The 21,499-nt window shown below is 39.3% G+C and overlaps 2 protein-coding genes across 3 annotated transcripts in view; one reads left to right on the top strand and one right to left on the bottom strand.

Annotated features, from left to right (window-relative positions):
* The first annotated feature begins 116 nt into the window (after positions 1 to 116).
* Positions 117 to 14,638, top strand: vwa2 (von Willebrand factor A domain containing 2). Its single transcript, XM_086139757.1, has 14 exons — positions 117 to 193; positions 2,022 to 2,086; positions 5,979 to 6,053; positions 6,924 to 7,057; positions 7,150 to 7,259; positions 9,320 to 9,517; positions 9,622 to 9,755; positions 9,948 to 10,077; positions 10,867 to 10,922; positions 11,021 to 11,128; positions 11,222 to 11,803; positions 12,762 to 13,313; positions 13,876 to 13,998; positions 14,245 to 14,638. Exons 2-14 carry the CDS (start codon positions 2,032 to 2,034, stop codon positions 14,373 to 14,375), a joined length of 2,388 nt encoding a protein of 795 aa, XP_085995883.1. The 5' UTR covers positions 117 to 193; positions 2,022 to 2,031; the 3' UTR covers positions 14,376 to 14,638.
* Positions 14,639 to 15,127: 489 nt separating this feature from the next.
* Positions 15,128 to 21,499, bottom strand: part of afap1l2 (actin filament associated protein 1-like 2) — a 38,511-nt gene continuing 32,139 nt past the window's right edge. Inside the window, exons 11-19 of one of the 2 annotated variants that reach the window (XM_086139754.1) lie at positions 20,831 to 21,042; positions 19,278 to 19,423; positions 19,013 to 19,124; positions 18,496 to 18,759; positions 18,113 to 18,371; positions 16,885 to 17,058; positions 16,608 to 16,795; positions 15,966 to 16,139; positions 15,128 to 15,649 (exon numbers count right to left, since the gene is read on the bottom strand). In XM_086139754.1, coding sequence (XP_085995880.1) covers positions 15,623 to 15,649; positions 15,966 to 16,139; positions 16,608 to 16,795; positions 16,885 to 17,058; positions 18,113 to 18,371; positions 18,496 to 18,759; positions 19,013 to 19,124; positions 19,278 to 19,423; positions 20,831 to 21,042 — 1,556 coding nt within the window. In that variant the 3' untranslated portion in view covers positions 15,128 to 15,622. The remainder of the gene's footprint in view (positions 15,650 to 15,965; positions 16,140 to 16,607; positions 16,796 to 16,884; positions 17,059 to 18,112; positions 18,372 to 18,495; positions 18,760 to 19,012; positions 19,125 to 19,277; positions 19,424 to 20,830; positions 21,043 to 21,499) is intronic. The other variant, XM_086139755.1, reaches the window with a different exon arrangement.

The raw sequence follows: 21,499 nt of genomic DNA, 5'->3' as shown, positions 1-21,499 counted from the left end.
TTGTGGTCTTGATGGGAGGAGGCTGGGACGCAGATCTGTTGCAGGTACATCGGAGGTGGTCACGGCGAGGAGGCGGGATCGCGGCTCCTCTCCTGGGGCTCTGTCGGTCAATCCGCCCGGAGTCAGGTGAGGGGGAGTCCAGGGAGGACGCTTCCTGCAAGACTGAAGTTATTTCATAGGATTATCACCTCTGGTAAGTAAATATTTTTGATACCTGTGTGTGTGTTCGTGTCATGAACGTCCATACTCTGTCTTCAATATGCGAACAATAAGAAAACTATCTAATATTTCGTATAGTTGACAAATTTCTCTGGTTTCAGTTGAAAGTTTACCGGTTGAATGCCATTCCTTTTCGTGCGCGGGTGAACAGACAATACCGTTTTTCGTGTCCTTTGGTCTCAATTTATATTAATCTTTCACACCTTCATGTTTCAAAGCGACTTTTAGTAGATTGCATTCACCCATTCTCACGCACACGCAGAGCTGCCATGAAAGGCGCTGACCAGGACATTAGCAGCAACTTGGGGTTCACTTTTTTCTCCCAAACACAGTTTGGCATGCACACAGTAGGGACTGGGATTTGAACCATCAACCTCCCACTCTAACTTAACCAAGTGTATTCTGACTTCGCATATATTCTCACTTCCTATTGAAAGACCAAGTGAGACAAACACCTGTGTGGGCTGAGACTCTTAATTGCATGTTTTGAATTCCGGGTTCCTGCCTTGCACCGGAGTGACCGTACATGCTCAGATGTGCTTGTCTTCCAGGGTAAACCTCCACTACTGTTACCCAACAGAGGTCACAACCTCTGACCTCCTCTTTGACCTGCTTTCACCCATAACACTTTTGATTATGACCAGATTCTGGCACATTTTTATGTGGCAGAATCTGATCCTAACAGCTTAATACTGGTTTTGATGACCATTATTTTGAGTGAGGCCTTTATTTGACTCTGTGTTTGATAGAGTTTTGTAAAAAACTAAACATAAAGAAGAAAGTAGATTAGATCCAAATTGCTGAGTGGCACTTCCAAATGACTTACTGTTTTCGCAGTAAATTTGAAACCATTCTGTCATTATATATACCGCTTATCCTACACTTAGGTTCACCCTGGAATGGGCATGAGTCGATCACGGGGCTACATGTAAAGACATAAAAACATTCACTGTCATTCAGTCAGTTTGGCAGTTTAGGGTTCCCAATTATCCAAATACATATTTTTGCACTGGGAGGAAACCGGGCAACTTTGAGACAGGTGTGTGTGTGTGTGTGTGTGTGTGTGTGTGTGTGTGTGTGTGTGTGTGTGTGTGTGTGTGTGTGTGTGTGCATATGTGCATGTATGTGTGTGCATGTGCGCACCTTGCGGGCATAGACTCATTCAAAGTCAGAATAAGATGGCCTGTTCTCCAAACATATAAACGATTGCACACATACAGCTTCCATTGCCCTGGGTGATGTTAATTCATCTCTGAATGTCAGCATCTCTGATCCGTATCACAGGTTACAGCAAAGACACTTCCAGTATCAGACTATCCAACTGGACATCGGTTTGAAGTCAGATTTTCTGTGCTAAAATTTAAAAGCTGATCAAATATCAGCCAATTCATCAACATTCCAATTCAAGATTGTGCCATATGGGACTTAAACATTTAGATAATTAATGACACGCTGCAACAGATTGGTTGTTCTCCATGATTACTATCTGTCATCAAGTGCCTCTTTGTTTAGGTTTTTAAAGGTTCAAGGCCTTCCCTGTGAACATATAGTTTTGGGTGCAATGAGGGAGGCTTAACCACTTGACCTACTTGTTTTTTTAAGGTTGCCTGCAGTCACTCATAGATGCCCACCACACATGTACTTTTTATATATCTCCACAAAAGAGAATCTGTTTTACAAATGCTTAATCTACAGTTCATGACAGACACACACACACTGCACAAAATACACTTTCTGTCATCAACTCAGTATATCTTGTTTCCTCGGCTCACAAAGTGTGTGTCTTGTGTTTGTCATTCCAGGTATTCCAGCATGAAGCCTCATGCCATCTATTTCCCATTTCTCTCAATGCTGCTGCTTTTTCAAGGTTAGTTGATTGATTTTTATTATTGTTTGCATTCAGGTTCATTTGATGCATGTCGGTTGTACATCTCCGGTATTTAGATCAGGGATAATTAGAGTTTAGGCATGCTTCCCATCGACCCAAAGGACTATAATTCTTATTTTGTTTTATAAAGAATGCTGAATGGAAGAGGTTCTGAAAAAAAAACCCAATATTTATGAATATTTACATATAAATACACTTTTTCTTTATTTCTTTAAAAGATAAGTGTATATCAGGCCGATGAAGACCCAGGGCAACAGTTTTCTGGAATCAATTTCTAGCACTTTCGACAAGCTGTGTTACATATGCTTGATTGAATGTGTCCAGCAAAACTCATCAGCTGTCTTTTTTCAATGCACCGCTCATCAGGATACCACATGGCCTGGACCCTGATATTTTTTTCCCACAACAGTACCACCTTGCAATTTGGATATTGATCAGAGGGTTAAAGGGTTTTATTAAGATTTATGTTTTGCAAATATAGATGTTGAAATCCTGCATTTGCTGTCTAGCTCCTTAGCAACCTTCCACTTGGCTAACAGGGTGCTTTTTCTTTCCATTCATGCTGCTTATTAAACTCAGGGTCGCCAGTCCAAATTTTCTAAATATATACAGAGGTTATTTATTGTTTAAATTATCACCATGTATTGAGAAATAAATGATTGCCCCAGGATATAAAAAACAAGAAACAAACATTTGGCATGAAATGTGATGCTACAACAAGCAGTCAGTTAGCTTACCTTGGCTTAGCATAGCAGTGTTTGTGATAAGTGTGTGCTTGTTCAGTATATATGAGTATAACCGGATCAGAGGCTAATGTCCATACTGCTGTTTCCAGCAAACAGTTTCTCCGTGTAGTGACTGGTGAAACATGTGATGCTGTTGCTTCTTAGGTCAACCTTCTTTACAAGATGTTTTACAGCTTAAAGCTGTCAAATCACAAGAACCGAAGAATCCCCATTATCTTCCCTTCAAAGTGGTTTCCTGACTGCCTAAAATACTACCTGTTTCTAGGCCAGGCACAATTTGCATTACTTTTATAGCGTATTGTCAGTTGTTCTCTCGGACCTGAAAGTATCGGTATTTGCCTGAGGGAATAGGTGTGAGTTTTGGAGCGATACAATCTTTGAGTTGTTTTCTAAAATGACAGCATAAGCACCATCTGAAGTATTTACTACTGACCGTTTTAAAACTTTGAACTTGAGAAAACCAGACTGTGTCATCTCCACAAAATGCCCCCCTTTCTCCACAGTGCTGACACAACAGATAACATGCAGTGATATGTAATCCTTCTTGACAAATTAAATTACACAGATAGATAGAATTTGACCCTTCCTCTTACACTTGATTTCAAGGAAATACCTCATATCTCCCAGAGTGCAATAGGATTAGTGCTGATTAATATCGACTCCTTGGCTTGAGGATTCTTGCTCATTATCTTGCTCTGGATTTTCTGGCATTCAGAGTCATTAAAGATACACTGTTCCCTTTCCTGCAGGCACCTTTTTTAACAGGTAGACATTTTTGTTCAGAGCAATTGGGCAAAGCTTCTCAACAAGACCTCAAGCTTTCACTTTTTGAAAGACTTTGGACTCTGAATAACATTGGTATTAGGGGCGGATGATAGGTTATGGATGGTGAGACGGTAGGAGCCAGAGCATCTGGGTTCCAGGTGGCTCTTTCATTGCTGATTAGTGATTTAGTGCTCATTCCTGTCGGTTTGTCATTTTTGCCTCCTCCATTTTAAATTGATGTTAGAAGTAATCATCCTGAAACTTTTCTTCTTTTTTTTCATATAACCTTTCTCTAACCAGGAAAAGGCTCATTGAGATTAACAATCTCTTTTTCAAGCGACCTAGCCAAGATGAGATACAATAAAAATAAGTTTCCACAACATAAATCAACAAACAAACACATCATCTCAAATATACAAAATGTTTAGAAAACAAAAATGAGGATGAGAGCAAGAAACCATTAAGACCTCTGCGACTAGATAAAATATCGATAAAGACAGCACACCTTAAATGCACATTTTTTAATTCAACGTATACCAAGAAATATTATTGATTTTGAAATATTTTTGTAACAAAGCTTTCCAAACTGTCCACATATTTAGAAAACAAATGTCCCCATAATGAGATGCCAAATGCGATACTTTCATTTTTGTTAGTAACATTGCTATGTATGGTCAGTTATATCAATGGTCACAATGATTGATAACTAGATCACTTGACGATGCTCGAAGCAATGTTAAAGCAACTCACAAGACATCTGTTCATCCAGTGAGTGGATCATCTTTGTCGAGAAATGAACCGCCTTTCGCTTCCACTTTGATGTGAGTCAAAAGACTCACCTCACAGAGTGAGCACATCCGTACTATGCGGTCTTATTTGTTTCCTTTTTCTTTTTTAAGCATTGTGTCTGGATTTGTTATCTAGACTATGACTCGCACATTGATTTTTGTTCTTTTTATAATGTTATTCAACTGATATTGAAGTAACATGTACGATGGCTGTTTAACATTAACGCCACTCATAAGTTCACCATTCTTTGAAGGTTATTTGATTGTTGTCTTGTTACCAGATGTGATAAATGGAGCAGGAAGCCGTACTTTACTATGCATAAATAAGTTACATGATTTTGTAATTAGTATTTACAAAGTGATTAAGACTGCTAAACTCTTGATATTACTTGGTTGCAGTGTGCAAACACTGCACCCCACTGTTATATTTTATGGATGTGATGAGTGTCCAAGTCTTATAATGTGCATAAGAGTAATTTAAAGTTACTCAAGTACACGTATGATTGGCTGTGATGACAAATTATAATTTGGTCCCTTTGAACCCTTTACAATTTGGCTGTTCGTAAAGGGTCTTAAATTGTCATTATAGTAGAAACAAGGGATGAACTATAATTGCTGGCTTTGCTAATTTCTCTCTCTCTCTCGCTCTCTCTGTGTGTGTGTGTGTGTGTGTGTGTGTGTGTGTGTGTGTGTGTGTATACAGTGTGCAAAAAAAAATCAAGGAAACGCTTAAACAACACAATGTAACTCCAAGTGTTCCCTTCGAGCACACACACACACACACAGCGTGTGTTAGTTGCGTTAGTTTTCGCAACTAACTGACAGGTGCTCTAGGATGAAATCGGTGGTGGACAGTATCTTAGGAGCAAAGGAGGCAGAAACAAATGGACAGTTTCTTCCTTATAAAAAACTAACAGGGAAAATGGGCCTGACAGCATTGGGGTTATCAAGGACAACTAAGTATGTCCAAGTGGATTGTGAATGTGAATTCACATGGCCGTCCCACTTCCCTGGTCTTTACATGTGTCTGAATAGAACAACAACTTTTCAGTGAATAGAAGCAAAGAATGTCCCTCTTCACTTGTCCACTCACATTAGCGTTGAATAGTCAATTATCCATTACAGCGGGGGCAAATCGGAGCCACGCAATCACTTTGGCTTTAGGGACTATACATCCTTCTTCTTTGAGTTTATAGTAATAGTTTTGAATTAAAGCCCCACAAACTAGTCTTATGTCCTTGTGTGTGCTGATTATAACAAGCTTAAAGAATTTCTCAGAACAAAATGAGCCTGCAGGCACTTTTTTCCTTCTCTAATTAAAACAACATCATCAGCCTCCAGCTTCTCAAATGGCCCTGCTCTTTTCTCATCAATTAAAAGAACATTTGATAGCTGGGGGATTTTAGACTGGTCAAGGCAAGATTACACAATTTATTTAGGATGTCTAATTTTAAACATTGCTCCAAGTATCACCACCACTATCAACATAAAGAACTGCATTATACTCCATGTATGAAATATACTACAATGTATGAAAAAATAACTGCATTTTCTCTCATTTTTCCCTCTTAGTTCGGCAGGGCATCTCAGTGCAGGAAATCCAAACCAGCCATGCAAACATCTTGAAGATCAACTCAGCAGTGGAACGTGAGTCTTGTACTTAACCCTTGCTCATCAGAAAAAGATATTTGTTCATACAATATAACAATGACAGGAAGTAAGGTAAAGGCGGTCATTATGTTTAGACACTGCCAGGGAAGATCCCAAACACACGTTTGTGTTGCCTGTATACAGGCAGGAAGTCAGGATCATGGAAATGATCATCAGCATTATGGAGGATCACCTCTCTTGATTGACTCACTGGGCAGAATTTATTAATAGCCTCTATAAAATGTATCTTACCTCTATCAAAACTTTATTTTGCAGGACACATATTTCATAAAAACGAATCCATGTTTAACACTCCACTTTCAGAAATTATGGTTGATTTTATCCACGTAAATGTTTTATGATTCATGCTCACTTTCTACCTTTTCCTACAAATTTGAGAACCTTGTGGTAGGAATACTGCTAGATTGTAAGGCAGATAGTGTTGTAATGATGCAGATAAAACACGTCGGCTAAATGTTCCAGCATTCTCAGTCTTAGTGGCTGCATTCTAATGGTCTATAAGACTTTAGTTTAAACTGTCTGGGCCTCGCAACCATCAAATAACTGTTCAAAGTCTCAAGACAAAATCCAAATATGCATATCAAGAATACATTATCATTTATACCTAAACAATAACTTATCAATTAGAGTGACTAACCCTCTCTGAATGCTGCAATACATTTTGTCATTTTCACTGTAGTGAGGTTTACTACTATACAAATAGCAATAGTGTGCTTGCCTTAATAATGGGAGAATAATCTGAATTCTTAACAAACAATAAATTAGTGTAGACCTTGAATGTACTGGGCTTTTTTTTCAAATGTATACACATTTCACTCTTTGCATGGATTTGGATTTGCATGGAAGTAATGCAATGCTCAGCAGCCATGGATATTCTCTTCCTCATGGATGGTTCACACAGCGTGGGGAAGGGCAGCTTTGAGAGGTCCAAACACTATGCTGTCAAACTCACTCAAGCACTCGACATCGGACTGGACAAGGTCTGGTCATTCGCAGCTCTTTTTCTCTCTGTTTCTCCCTTCCTCATTCGATCATCGACAACTGTATTCATGTTAACCCGAACCCTGTCAAGGTGCGAGTTGGCCTTATCCAGTTTGGCTCCAGTCCTCGGCTGGAGTTTGCCCTGGACTCGTACGCAACAAAACAGGAGCTGAAAAAACACATGAAAAAGATCTCTTACAGGTGTGTATGTCCTCATATCCCCACTTAGATGTTGTAGGAGTTTGTTTTTCGATGATTTTAGGTAGATGTAGGTTTTCTATGGATTTTGAATCCATGTTCAATTTGAAAGATATATTTTACAAATTCAGTTCTGGTGTTATTACTTCAAATCACACCAACAATGGCCTTCAATTGCCTGATTAAGTGAGATTTACTCTCTTAATCAGGACTTTAACAACTTATTCTATCAAGGTGACCTTTGAACTCTCTTTCAGAGATTTATTGTGGTGAAAAAAAAAAAATGCATAGAGAGGAGCTACTCCATTGATTATTTTAAGCATCATGTAACCTTAAGTTTCATTGTTGATGTTGTTTGAAGTGTACAAAGGGTAGGTCAAAGAGGTTTAGATAGAATAGTTAAAAGTGGAGAAGACTCTGAGACAAGAAAAAGCAATGAGATAACTGTAACATAACCATAGAAATGCATACTATGCATAAGTTGAATAATAAAACCAGAATCTATTTACACTCGCACACACACACACACACAGACACATGCTCCTATACATACACACATACATTCATGTGAGACATAGATATACATGCTTCAAATTTATTTGCTGAAAAACTAAAATGCACTTTCCCTGATAAAAATCTCAGCAAGAGAGATATTATCATTAAACATGCCTTTAGGCTTAACAGGAACAAGCTAGTATGGTATTTGTCTCTGTAAAAAGATCAAAATGAGAGATACAAGATATCAAAACCACAACTGAACTTTTGTTTTAAATTCAAAAATTAGAGCCCTGTCTTGGGAAGATTTAACATTATGTCTTTTAGCCAAGTGTAGTTCAGGGGTGGGCAAACTTTTTGGCTCAGGGGCTGCATTGACTTTTAAAATTTGACAGACAGGCCGGATCAGCACAAGATACTATACATATAAAAAAAAAAATTAAAAAAAAGAATTCATTGACAGTACATATCAGACTTTGATGTTTGCCTTGAGAATAAAACCAGCTTGGTTTTGAAGGCTCTGACGTATGCTTGCATTTCATGCACAAACCAGTTTTTCCCTTTTAGCTTCATGTGCAGCTCATGCATGTGTGTCAGTTCGTCCACAGTAAAGGATAAATCACAAAGCCAATCTGTGACATTCAGGACAGGAAAATTCTCAAGTAGCTCCAAAAATGAAATAATCTCCTGTTTGAGCTCCCACATTCATTGATCCAATCATTCAATCATTCGCATCAAGTATGAATTCTGTATTGATCTTTGGCCGGCCGGATTCAAAAGGCCAATGGGCCGAATGTGGCCCGCGGGCCGTAGTTTGCCCACCCCTGGTGTAGTTGGATGAATTATGGTATAATGAAACTTATACTTTAAAACCCCAAAACTAAAAAACACTTCATCCCCATAGGAATAATGCCCCTAAATGTCTCTTTATCTGTTAGATAGACCTCAAATATGTAATTTAATGTTGATTCTTTCTCTGAGCATTCACCTTTCAGAAGGAAAAGTAGGAGGTAAATCAGATTCATCTTTAGACAGTCTGCAACTCCTATAAGATTAGACAGAGTTGTTTTTTCCTGTGCTGAATTTTTGAACTGAGGAAAGCCTTTGCTCTCCCAAAGGAAAGTTTACCCTGTAATCAACCATATTTTCTCATTTCAGTGTGAGTCACTGCATTGTGGAGATGTTACCGGCACAGACGCCTACTTTTTATCAAATTACAGTGGTGGCTGAAGCATGCTTTTCTCTGTGATTAAACTGCCAAAAAAGGATATCTTTGGAAACTTGTACAGGAAATGTCTTATACCAGAAAAAAACTCATTGATGGATAGAGTAGACTTTTTGTTTTTCGGATGAAATGTTGTTTAATATTGAGTCTCTATTGAGTCTGTCAGAGAACTCTTTCTAGAGATTTGTCCTTCCGGGACCAATCCTGAACATGATAACATGCAAATAAATTAAGTAGACTAAGATTTTCTTTGGCATTGATTTCCTGTAAATATGCTGTAAAGTGACCTTTTTTGTTTCATTCTTTAAGCCTGTGTTCTCCCCTCGCCTCTAAATTCTCACAGGGGTGGCAGCACTCAGACTGGCCTTGCTTTTAAATACGTTCTGAGGAAGGGTTTCACAGGCGGACGCAACTCCTCCACTGTGGCCCGGATCACCATCCTTTTATCTGATGGGAGGTCTCAGGGTAATGTGTTGCCGGCAGCGGCAGAGCTCAAAGAGACAGGTGTTGTCTTGTTCGCCGTGGGTCTGCGTTATCCCAGGTATGTTCTGTGGTTAGAAAATGAAGGTAATAGCTGATGATAAGACATTAAAACAGTTGTGTGCAAAGCAATTTTGTATTTTTGTTTTGGTGTTCTTTCTCTAGATGGGAGGAGCTACATGCTGTTGCCAGTGAACCAATGGAGAGCCACGTTTTCTTTGCTGAGCATTTCAATGATGCTGTCAACGGCTTATACACATCTCTTTCTTCCTTTTCTGTTTGTGATGCTACTCCTTCAGGTAGAATAAATTACAACAACAATGCAATCGCAGAACATTTTCATTTCAGAGATGCATTTTCCAAGTATCATATCAGGTTATTGTCCGCAATTATCCAGTTTGATAAGATTACTATCATTCACTTAAGAACTCCTTTGCATTTCTGATTTTCTTCCCTTCTATCTGACACCTGTCCTTGTCCTGATCCCTTAGGATGTCAGATAGAGTCATTTCCCTGTGTGAGAAAGACACTGGAGACAGTGAAGGAGCTCCAGGGGAATTTCATGTGTTGGAAAGGCTCCAAGGGGCATTTCCCGTACACCTCTCTCTGTCCATATTACAAGTAAGTAAATGTAGAAGCCCAGTGAGATTGATATCAAAATGCTTGGTATTACTAGAGAACATCCAACACCCTATAATTACAGAGGATAGTGATTGAAAAAGCAAGTTTTGTTGACCCAACCTTTTTTTTTTTTTTTAAATAGAAGGGCAAATGAACAAGAGTTTAATATCTATGAATAAAACAGTATATTAAAGTCAAGGTAAGAGTTTTCAAGTGAAACATTTTATTGTAGTTATCATAATTTTGATGGTAGTGATTAACTTTAATAAAAATTAATGAAAGGTCATCACTTTCCTCAAAACTCAAAGACATTTATTTGGCAATTTGTTTGCAATTTGCTGTGATGCAGCACAATAGTTCTGCCATAAATTAAAATTTCAAAGAAAACATTCCCCTTCAAATTGCACTTTCAAAGAGCTATTAATTTAGATGTGTTATTGGCACTATAAATTAGAGGTATTGTGTACAGAATTTTGGTTAACTATACATGCTCCTAATCACTCCATATTTCCTTACTTCATGAAGCACATAGTAACTGTTGGATACATGATTCCTCCTGGTTCACTACAACATCTATTATCAGTAGTGGAAAACTTGCTTCCCAGATACTAGGGATGTTAAGATTAATTCCATAGAATTAATAGGATCACATTTTTAATTAGTATAATTTTAGGAGAAAACCGTAGTCCTCATATATAGGATATATGACCAATCTCATATGACATTTTTGACTGTGTTAAGGTTTTTTCCTGGGTAAATTTACAGTTTGTTTGAATGTGTCTGGTTTAGGTACAGCAAGGCTTTTAGGAGATACCAGACTGTTTGCCATCGCACCATCTGTCCTGGTAACTTGCTCCTTATTCTTCTTTTGTGTATCTGCATATCTGGTGGGGACCTAAGATACAGAGACCCAGTCTTTCACATAATGTTCTGTTTTGTTAAGATCCCTGTGACTCCCAGCCCTGTCTGAATGGTGGAACATGCATATCACAAGGTGCAGAAGGCTACATGTGTGCGTGTCCGCCTGGCTATGGAGGAGACCCTCACTGCGGTTTGTGCATCATTTTCACATTTCCTAAAATATCAGTGTCTGTGGCTGCATGCTATCTTATATCATAATTTGATTCATTTTATGCCTCCTTAGCTCCTGCATTATCTCTTGACTGTTCAGTGGATTTGCTTTTTCTGCTGGAGGGCTCTACCACACTTACCCTCGAAGGCTTCCTCCGCCTCAAGTCCTTCCTAAAGCGCTTCCTGCAGACTGTAATTGGGTACAATACTCCCAGTAAAATCGGCCTGGCAGTGTTTGGAGGAGAGACTGTGGTTGAGGCTGAGATGGGGAAGTTCACAGGGGATCTCAGGGGGTTGCTGAAGGCTGTGGATGCACTTCAGCCAATCGGCGGTGAGACCAGGACAGGACAGGCTCTACGCTATGTCACACGGCATGGCTTTGTGTCTGCGCTGGTGAACGCTGATGTCAGTGATGATCTGCCTCGCGTGGTGGTTCTCCTCACCGCCTCTCTGTCTGTAGATGAAGTAGTTGAGGCATCTAAGTATGCACGAGACAGAGAGATTTTCCTCATAGGTGTGGGGCCAGACTCGCTAAAGGGACAATTAAACGACATCACTGGAAATCCCCAGCGGACTCTCACATATGCATCTCCTGATAGAATTAATGCCAAAATCGCTGAACTGAAGGCCAAGATCTGCAGTGTAGACACTCAAGGTAATACTCAAGTCTTTTACTATATATTTAGCGCAGATATGCTTAGGGAAGTTCTTATTAGACTTGTTTCTCTATGAATAGTTACTGCATGCTTACTTGGATCTCAACTCGATGAGTTAAGAATTTCTTCAGACCTATAATAATTGAGGAAGTTAAACACATCCAGGATCCTATTAGATCTTATTTGACTGAACCACTGGAACCCACATATAGAGCAGTTGCGGAATAGTTCTGGTTTTATATTCGACAAAAACACCAGAAAAAATGACTATTTATGCACATAAAAATACCATTAAATACCAGTGTATTTAATGCAACAGAATGTTAGACCCAAGTTATGCCCGTCATGCCTTAATGATTAGCAAAGGCAATATCCATTTTTTTTATCGAACTGTTCAGTATTTCTCTACAGTTTCCATGTTCTTCCTGTCTGTATTATGGATTTATTTTCATAATATTCTCACAGGATGATGCCATATTCTTACTTGATAAGTGTCCTGCTCATGGTTCTCATGACAGTAATTGGACTCTTGATACCCTGTTTCTCTGGATCAGGGCATTGTGCTTTGTGATCCTCCAAACTGGTTTAGTACCATGGCTTCTCTCAAAAGGATGCTGGATATGTGGAACTTGCTTCTCGACATAGGGCTCTAATTATATGACTTAATGTTTAATGTAATGTAAAATTCTGATGCGATGAATCATTAGTGTTTATTGAATCATTCCATTTACTGCTCGGATACAGACATGATGAAACGTGAACAGCAACTTTTGTGTGATGTCCAGGCACCGAGAAACAGAGAAATTACATCATGACAAGTGTCACAAAATAGGATGGATAGCATTAAAAAGGCAAATTTGATCATCGGTCTCCCTGTTCCTACTGTATTACAATTGAATTGATTTAAAACAAATATTTGTTTGTTAACAGAACATTTTTTTTTGTTTGTTTTCTCAGGTTGCTTGGGCCAAGCAGTAGATCTGGTGTTTGCTCTCGATGCCTCCGGGGGTGTTGGCCGTGAGAACTTTGCCACTTTGAGGGACTTTGTGGGCAGCCTGACTGTCCAATTGGACATCAATCGCGACTTGGCACAGTTGGCCCTTGTAACCTACAGTCGCCGAGTCACCACTGTCTTCAACCTGGACACGCACGAGTCAGGTTCTGCTGTCCTTAAAGCGGTAGATGATGCCAAATACATGGGTGGAGTGGCTTCAACGGGTGCAGCTCTGCTACACATCTACTCGAATGTTCTTACAGTAGCTAAAGGTGCCCGGCCAGGAGTCAACAAGGCTCTGGTGGTGTTGACAGACGGTTCGGGTGGAGATGATGCTGTCGTTCCAGCTCAGAAGTTAAGAGACAATGGTGTGTCACTGTTTGTGGTTGGTATCGGTGACGTACAGAATGAGAGGCTGCTTCGGATTGCTGGCTCAGAGGACCACATGATTGCGGTTTCTTCCTACGAGGACCTCAACTACTTTGAGGATGTGCTGGTCCAGATGTTATGTTCAGGTGAGAACACTGGAAGGCGCTGTTGATCCTTTTTTAACTTGTTCAGATCTGCTCTGCAGAGGAACAGAGGCACAAGACTGGAATCAAAATCATGTGATTTTGATACCAATCAATCATGATATGGAGAGACCTTTTCTGTTTATACCACAATATCTTCCCAGGCATGGAAAATTGTTTATAGGATTCTGGATGCAGGCTTCAGAACTCAATAATTTGATCTTAAAATATGTCATTAGAAATGATAAAAGATACACTGTAATTTTTCACAGGCAATTTTTTGCACTGTATCTATTTTCTTGCAGATTTTTGTTTGGTCATTACTTTGCACTTTTTAGATCATTTTGTGCTCAGTTTCTGATCACTGAACTCGTACTCGTAATTTTGCCTTGAAAAAAAAAATTGATGAATGCCCGTATTACAAAAACATCCATACAAAGATAAGTTTTCAAATTTAATGTTGTGTGATATATATCCTTCCGCCCAAACATTCAAGCATTAAATGTACACATAAAATTATGAAATTGTGAAAATCATAGTACTTTACTGTCTTATATTTCTGTAGAGGTGAAAAAGCCAGTAGACCTTTGCAAGCCCAACCCTTGCATGAATGGTCAGACCTGCATCCTGTCTGGAGGCAGCTTCCGTTGTCAGTGCCAAGGCTTTGAGGGACCTCACTGTGAAACAAGTACGTTTAGCTTTCTTTGATCAAGTCATTTTGTCATCACTTCCTTTTTAAAAGCAACAATAATGCAATAGTTCTTTCTGTCAGTAGGTTTTCTTCAAAATTGTTTTAAACGCTCATGGACAACTGTATAAATTGTATGATGGAAAATCAAACAGACAGTTTATGTCATTTTTTTCTGTTTGCAAGCTGGTTTGGGTATAGACTTGCTGTTTTAAAACTGCTGTTGTCATTGTAATTTTTTTACAGGAAGCACCAGGTCCTCTTCAAGGGGAGATCTTCCAAGACCTGGTGGGCTCAGGAAGGAGAGCCGGCAGAAGAAAAGTCACCAGGAGCTTCTTTATCAATATAAATTACACCGCAGGAGACATGCAGCCTAACACGCCAAACACATGTATTTGTGCTACACACTGAACAAATCCCTTATGGACACCTCAGAAACGGGGAAGATTACTGGTAACAAAGAAAAGGGAAAAACAACATTGTTGTTTCTTGTTTGTGATTTTATATTTCAACTTGGTCATGAGTTCCTTCAAGCTGTGAGCAGTCAATTGTCAATGAATAGCTTTTAATATTATAATATGATGTATATCTGTGCCATGAGTAATATTCCTGTCATGATTTTTTCTGTCATGAATATTTTGAGCGATAGACAGTTGATGTGAATGAAAAGCGATGTTTATTTGTGCCTCCCTGTATTTAACATATTTTTAAATGTACAGTATGCACATTCATTCTTCAAATTAGTATTGTAAAGAACAACGGGTTTTAAAAAAGTTTTTTCTCACTGTATTCCATCTAATTTGTGAGATGAAAGTTTATAATTATGGGACGAATTACAGTTTGAATGTGAACTGTATAAAAAGGGCACATTATATTTGGTTGATGATTGTTTCTGTGGGGACAATACAAACAACTTTTCACTTGGTCCAAAACTGCAGGAGATGTGACATGTCTGGTTAAGAATGTAAAAATATGACCACCCTGTCATCGTTTTATTCAATAGGTGACAATGTATAATCTGTTGTTGATATAAAAATATTGTTACTCATGAAAAGATGACCTTATTTGTAATTGCAAGGTTGATTGGGTTAGGGGTAGAGTTATGGTTAGTTACGGCTAAAAACAGACAGGCATTTTCAGAAACAATACCCAAGCCAGACTTGATGTCAGTACATATTTATTTGAATAAAAAGTGCAATTTTAGCTAGCAATAATTGCCAAAAGGCTGAATAATGATGAATATATATTTACATCTTGGCTACCAGCATATATGAACCAAGCTAAAAGGAAATTCAGTACAAAATAGCCAATTTAGTAAGGATGTGTGTTTCTGTATCAGTGGTTTTAAACTATATGTTGTATTAGGGTAAATTTGTGCTGCATCATTCTCCTCCCTTTGGGATATGGGGAAAACAACCTCAAAAGTCATAGAAAATAAGTGTATCCAGTGGTTCTTCAGAAGATGGCATGTGCCTCTCTAATTGGCTCTTCAGTCTTTGCCAGGAGGTGATAAAGGAATGAGGCTGAAAGGTCTGTTGAACTAACACTTTCTTGCTGAAGCAGGACAAGTTAACAGCTGTGATAACCAAGATCACAGCAGATCACAGAGCAAGTGAATTTCCTCTTAGGAGCTGGATTTCTTTTCCCATTCCTGTAAAAATACAAGAGTAACCATCATGTAAAGGTTATTTTGACTGTACTAGTTGGGCAGCATTAAACAGAACCAATAATATCACAAAATAGAACCTTATCTCCGGAAAAGAAAATGAGGTACAGTTTTCAATACAACAAAGTTCAAATTGAATTTGTGAGGTATTTTATAGAACTTCAAAGATTATCATAGTATCTATCCATTACTCTTTTCAAAAGACAGAGATTTGTACATACAACTAATTGAATGTACAACTACAAACAATTCTGCACATCCACAGATATCACACAATCAGTAGAAGGATCTATGGTCTCACTTTGGCTTTCTGCAAGACATTGCCTTTAGATGCCATGATGGAAGCAGGTCTATTCTTCAGTGCAGAGGCTGAGTTCACAGGATTGGAGGGATCTGCACTCATGGTGATACCAGAGGGTTGGGATGGTGCGGGTGATGATGAGGAATGAGGGGCAGGTGGGGTCACTGTTTTAGGCTAAGGTTAAACCAGAAAAAAGGGCAAAAATTGAGCTCTGTTAATTTCAGAATATGGTAAAGAATGAAAGGTTCATGGGTTGAGCTTTTTTAAAGTTAATTCCAAAGTCTATCCAAAATGACAGAGCCTTTGTGCAACAAGTGCTGAGAGGGTTCAACTGAACAGTTGACCTATATTACATTTTCGCATCCTAATAATGAGTTATCTATAATTCAATGACAATACTTTTTGTGTTCACTCACACACAATGAAAACATGGTATATGTTTCAAAAAACAAGACCTATAATTCACTGAAAATGTAGATATAACAACCAGATATTTTACACGTGAAACAACGAGTCGTAAAGTTTCGGTCAAGGAATACGCAAGACTTACCGTGTCTGAATGGGTGACAAATACAACCCGTTAGGTTCTAGTTTTAGTGTGTCCCCCACTTATAAACAAATAAAATAATAGAGCAGACTGACCGTTGGGGTGTCCTGGAGGCTGCTGTCCAGTGTGGTTCCCAGTGTGAAAGGTCCTGACTCCACCTTCTTCAGATTTTCTCTTACTTCTACAAGTTGAAGCTCTACCTCTACCCTCCAGCGCTCAGCTTCCCGACATGCTTCCTCCTTCTGCTTCAGCCGGGCTTCTAGTGAAGCCTGCTGCTTGGGATCTAGAACAAGCACCCAACTGTTATAAAAGATCAACATGATCTTTTATGTTACATAGTGATAGAACGTGTAAAGCGAGCTGCCGATCTACCTTGGCATGTACTGAGCTCTTCTTTGGCCTCCCTTCTTTCCTTTTTCAGGTTTGCCAGGCTGCTTCTCACCTCCTCCCGTTCTTTCTCCAACCGGTCACGCTCATCGATGTAGCGCCGCATGTCTGCCTCTGTACGGTTTTTGCCCAGTTTCCCCTCAACAGCACTGGAACACCCTGAAAATTAAAAGATAATGTTCACCCACACACAGAATTTCGACATTTAAAATTTATTGTGACATTTACTAAGAGTACATGAAACGAATAGCTGTAATTGTGCCATTTTTTTCTGCATGCTCTCCCATGCAGACATGGGAGAGCAATATAATTTACACTCGAGCAAACACCACCATTCATTTTTGATCTCAGTTGGTATTGGTATCTTATTTTAGTTTCTAACCAGTGTTTCAAGCAAATATAAATGTTTTCTTATGTATAGTAAAGTTAGTTTAGGATTACAGGGGAAGGGAAGACAATTCTTTTTTTTCCTTCTAGCTGTTCCCTTCATGGTCGCCACACTGAATGATCTGCTTTTATTTAACACCTATTCCCTACATCCTCTTCTAACACCGTTTAACGTCATGTCCTCTTTCACTACATCCATAAATCTCTGTGCCAGGCCTCCTGTCTGGCAGTTACAACCTCAGCATCCTGTTACCAATATATTCGCTCTCACATCTCTCTTCCAACCATCTCAGTGTGGCCTCTGTGACTTTATCTCGAAAACATCACATTTGCTGCCCCTCTAACAAATTCCTGATCCTATCCATCCTCTTCACTTCTAAGCAGAACCTAAATATGTTCATGTCTGTCACCTCTGGCTCTGCCTCCTGTCTCTAAACCGTACAATGTCATTGGTCTCATCACCGACTTGTACACCTCACCTTTCATTTTTGCGGATACGTTTAATTACTCATTACCCCTTAATTACCCATTACTTTTCTCCACCTGTTCCAGCCTGTTTGTTCACATATTTTCCTCCATCTCTCTAGTCTGTTAGCCCAAAGTACTCCAAGTCCTCCACCCTTCTTTATATCTACTCTCTGCAACCCCACCATTCTTCTTGGATGCCTTTCATTCATAAGCATGTATTCTGTCTTGCTATGGCTGACATTCGTCCCTCTTCTTCTGTTTTTTTCTTTTTGAGGGAACAAGCTTTTCCATCATGTATCATGTAGTTTTGAGGAGTAATATTGTCCTCTACTTCTGAAACTATATTGTTCATTCTAACCTATTGTAAATGCCTTTGGACGCAGCAGTTGTGGACTGAGAGGAAGTCCAACAGCGGTCAGAGTAGTGGAACCTCTCTGGATATGTCCTCCTGAGGGGCTGAACGCTCTCTTTGAGGATGTCTTGGGTGACTGACTTTGTGGGTGCATCACAGGGGGAGTCATGGGGCGCTCTTGCTCTGTGTTGCTGGAACTGAGCGCTGAACTGGTACCGTTTAAAACAGGTGTTGGCTCTGGTTCAGGGGGGATGTTGGAGTTCACCTACAAAGACACACAATGTATGGATTCATTGTTTTCCACATTGAATTTATTGATTAAAATGTCAGTAATGTTTATGCTGAATATATTTAGCAGGATTTTTTTGTGCATATATCTTCCCATTTACCATTATAACTTCTTCAACATGACACAAGGGGTCCTCCTGCTCCTGTAAGGGTACAGGGTAAGCTCCTGAAATGTCTTGAGTATTGGATTCTTTAGCCCCGCATTGTGTGTGGAGGAAGGAACGCACTGGGACAAGTTCCAAGTAAACCCTATTTTCAGTGTCCGGATCTGAGCACGCTGTGTCCTCAGTGTCCTGTGCGCATGTTTCGCCATCTTCTTTCATGTTGTTGTTGTCAATGGCCTGCAGGCCACGCTCTTCCGCATCCTGCAGGATGTAGCAACAGGAATTGAGACGATAGAAAGTAGCCAGAAGACCATAATGAAATCGAAACTTGAAATTAGGCAGTGGAGCATGAACAGAAATATCTCATGTTTCTTGATTTGAGTTATATTAAACGCCATTAATATGTTCTTTTTTTGTTTTTATGTATTACCTTTTTTGTGCAATTACAACATAAACAGACAAAGAAGAGTTTTGTGTCTTCATTAAACCTGGATTTTACTGATCACCAGCATACCTCTGGATCAGCTATAGATGCCACGTCATCATACAGTTCTTCTGTGTTTTGTGTCATGGAGGGTGGTGAGTCTGTGTAGGTGTTTGGCTCTGAGTACCTCCTCTGCATCAAGCTGGAGTAACACAGAAACACACGCATCTCATGTGCATGACGGTCAAAACCGCTGAAGTCCAACATTTCCCAGCGTGTCAATATGGGTACAATGCAAAACATTTGAACTCTTTTAAATTTGGCAGCTTTGGAACCACAAAAATGAAACTCTTACTATAAGGAAGTCTTCGCTGCGTTGACAATACTGTTGATTCTCTCTGCATTGACATAGTCATAGGTCAGCTCCTCGGGGTCAGTCTTGTTTCCTGTCTGTGACAGCAAGAGGCCCAACCAGTTGCCCATGTCTGCTGATGTCTTGGCCTGAGAGAAGAGGGGAAAGGAATGGAGTAAAACATGGTGTAAGGAGAGTTGGAAATTAAACATAGCACATGCTGCATTTGCGACATCATTAGGTCAGTTTATATTATAAGCAAACAATTTTTTATCCAAATCATTGCTACATTATGATTTCAAAACAAGATTTCAACATGTAAAACCTCTCAAGTACAACTTCTTAAGTCCTGAGCCAAACACCGTTGTTATGAGGAACAGGAGGCCGATATAGTGAGTGATTTTAGGCATATGTGTATAGCATTTAAACTTACAAAAATTAAGGGAAAATGTATTTACGATGGCTATCATTGAGCTAAGAAGGTCTCACATAATTAAAGCTAAAAGAATGTAAACAAACTATAAATGTGCCCCCAAGACTTAAAATTGAATTCCATGTGATGACAGAATACTGCAGAAGAAAGTTACTAAAGGCCATGAGAAAATAGGGTTGTTCTGTTAATCCCCCAAATCCCAGAACATACCCACCCTCCAACAGTATTCACACAAAAACCACACACACACACACACACACACACACACACACACACACACACACACACACACACACACACATTGAGATATCATAACAACTGATGTCAGCAGAAAGGGATTCCAAACGAGGACGTCTGTTTGGCTCATATAAGTATATAAGTGTCCCTCCCTCATTTAGAAATGCTGACATGTATTTTTTCTTTACCTCCGACATTTATCCATTCTATACGTGCTGAACATGTTGATCCATAAAAAAAAGCAACCGATGAACATGGTCAACTTGTGTCTGAATTGCACTTGAACTGAGATCGGGGCACTTATACCAAACACCACTGTCCAGGCCAGTCTTGGAACACAAAGAGTGACGCAAAACCTTGAAATTCCCTCATTTCTTTAGGACCTTTCGCCCTTCACTCTAAAAGGGTTGTTGAATATAAGTCGTTATCCCTTGAACTAGACATCTGTGTTCACTTTGATCAAATAATTGATGACAAATTTGTGAATAAATTGCAAAATATTCATGAGATTGCAGGTCACTTTCACCTACTAAAATCTGACCTTATATACAAGTGGGTATTTCATCCAGATATAAAGAAATTCCCTAAAGGTGCTCTCGGGATGTTGCATTCAAAAGAATTGACAAAATAGATGGTCAGGAAGATAAGACTGAAAAACCTTGAAATGATAAATGCATATACCTTGATATTCATGATGAAGATATAATAACGTGAAAAATATAAATGGGATGAAACAACCTGAAGTTAACACGATGGTCTGCTATGTAAGTGCAGCCTTAAACATTGTTATTTTAATCGCAGATCTATGGAATCATATTGACTGAGCGTTTACATGTAAAAATGTTCCTATGATGTATTTCTGCAAAAAGGCACTGACTCCACTGACCTCCAAGGTTGCCAGCTGTGTCCCGTCCATATCGATCCGAAAAGAGTACAGGTGGTCGGGGCTGGGGTCTGGCAAAACATTGCAGCCTTCCAGGGTCACTGCGGGCTGACTTACTTTGGACTTGCCCTTGTCCTGATAGAACCATAACTGCCCATTCCTGATAAGACACCAGCAGGTTCGCCACTGGCTGTTCACCAGCACATTGAGGTACCCTGACAGAAGGGGGACAGGACCTCGGTCACGTGGTTTCTTTCCAATCAAAGAGGGTAACAAAATGTGTTACCTCCTGGCACGTGATAATAAAAAGTTTTAATTTTCATCTCTTGTTTAACATCATTTTATCTGTGTGGTTTATCTCACTTAACCCTATTCAAGTCTATTGAAAGGATCAGAAATGGCAAATACATTGTTGCTTGTGGCTGTGAATTATCTAGGTTTTTTTCCTCATCTAGATTTTTCTTTCAGATCCCCAGTAATAGGGCATAGCCTGTTATCAAGTGTTTTCCAAATTGAGTAAGAGCCTTTTTTGTCAAACAAGCATCTAAATATGTCTGGGTTTTTAAAACTAAAATGCAACACTTGCAATTATTGTTGGCTTGTTCAGTCGGGCAGAGAGAAGAAGTCTGAAAACACAGAAGACAGAAAAAATATCTTCGTGCCTGAATGATG

Source organism: Fistularia commersonii, chromosome 32, assembly GCF_037954325.1.
Source record: "Fistularia commersonii isolate RoL2024-O1a breed Wild chromosome 32, RoL_Fcom_v1.0, whole genome shotgun sequence".
In the NCBI taxonomy this organism is placed as follows: Eukaryota; Metazoa; Chordata; class Actinopteri; order Syngnathiformes; family Fistulariidae; genus Fistularia; species Fistularia commersonii.
The sequence above is the reverse complement of the archived record's forward strand: the minus strand, read 5'-3'. Positions and strand labels throughout refer to the sequence as shown.

What these genes read in the sequence shown, in the direction of transcription:
- vwa2 (XM_086139757.1), top strand. Translation starts at nt 2,032, where the DNA reads ATGAAGCCTCATGCCATCTATTTCCCATTTCTCTCAATGCTGCTGCTT. An exon ending in TCGACATCGGACTGGACAAG is followed by an intron (nt 7,058 to 7,149) that starts GTCTGGTCATTC and finishes AACCCTGTCAAG; the next exon opens with GTGCGAGTTGGCCTTATCCA. An exon ending in TGGAGGAGACCCTCACTGCG is followed by an intron (nt 11,129 to 11,221) that starts GTTTGTGCATCA and finishes ATGCCTCCTTAG; the next exon opens with CTCCTGCATTATCTCTTGAC.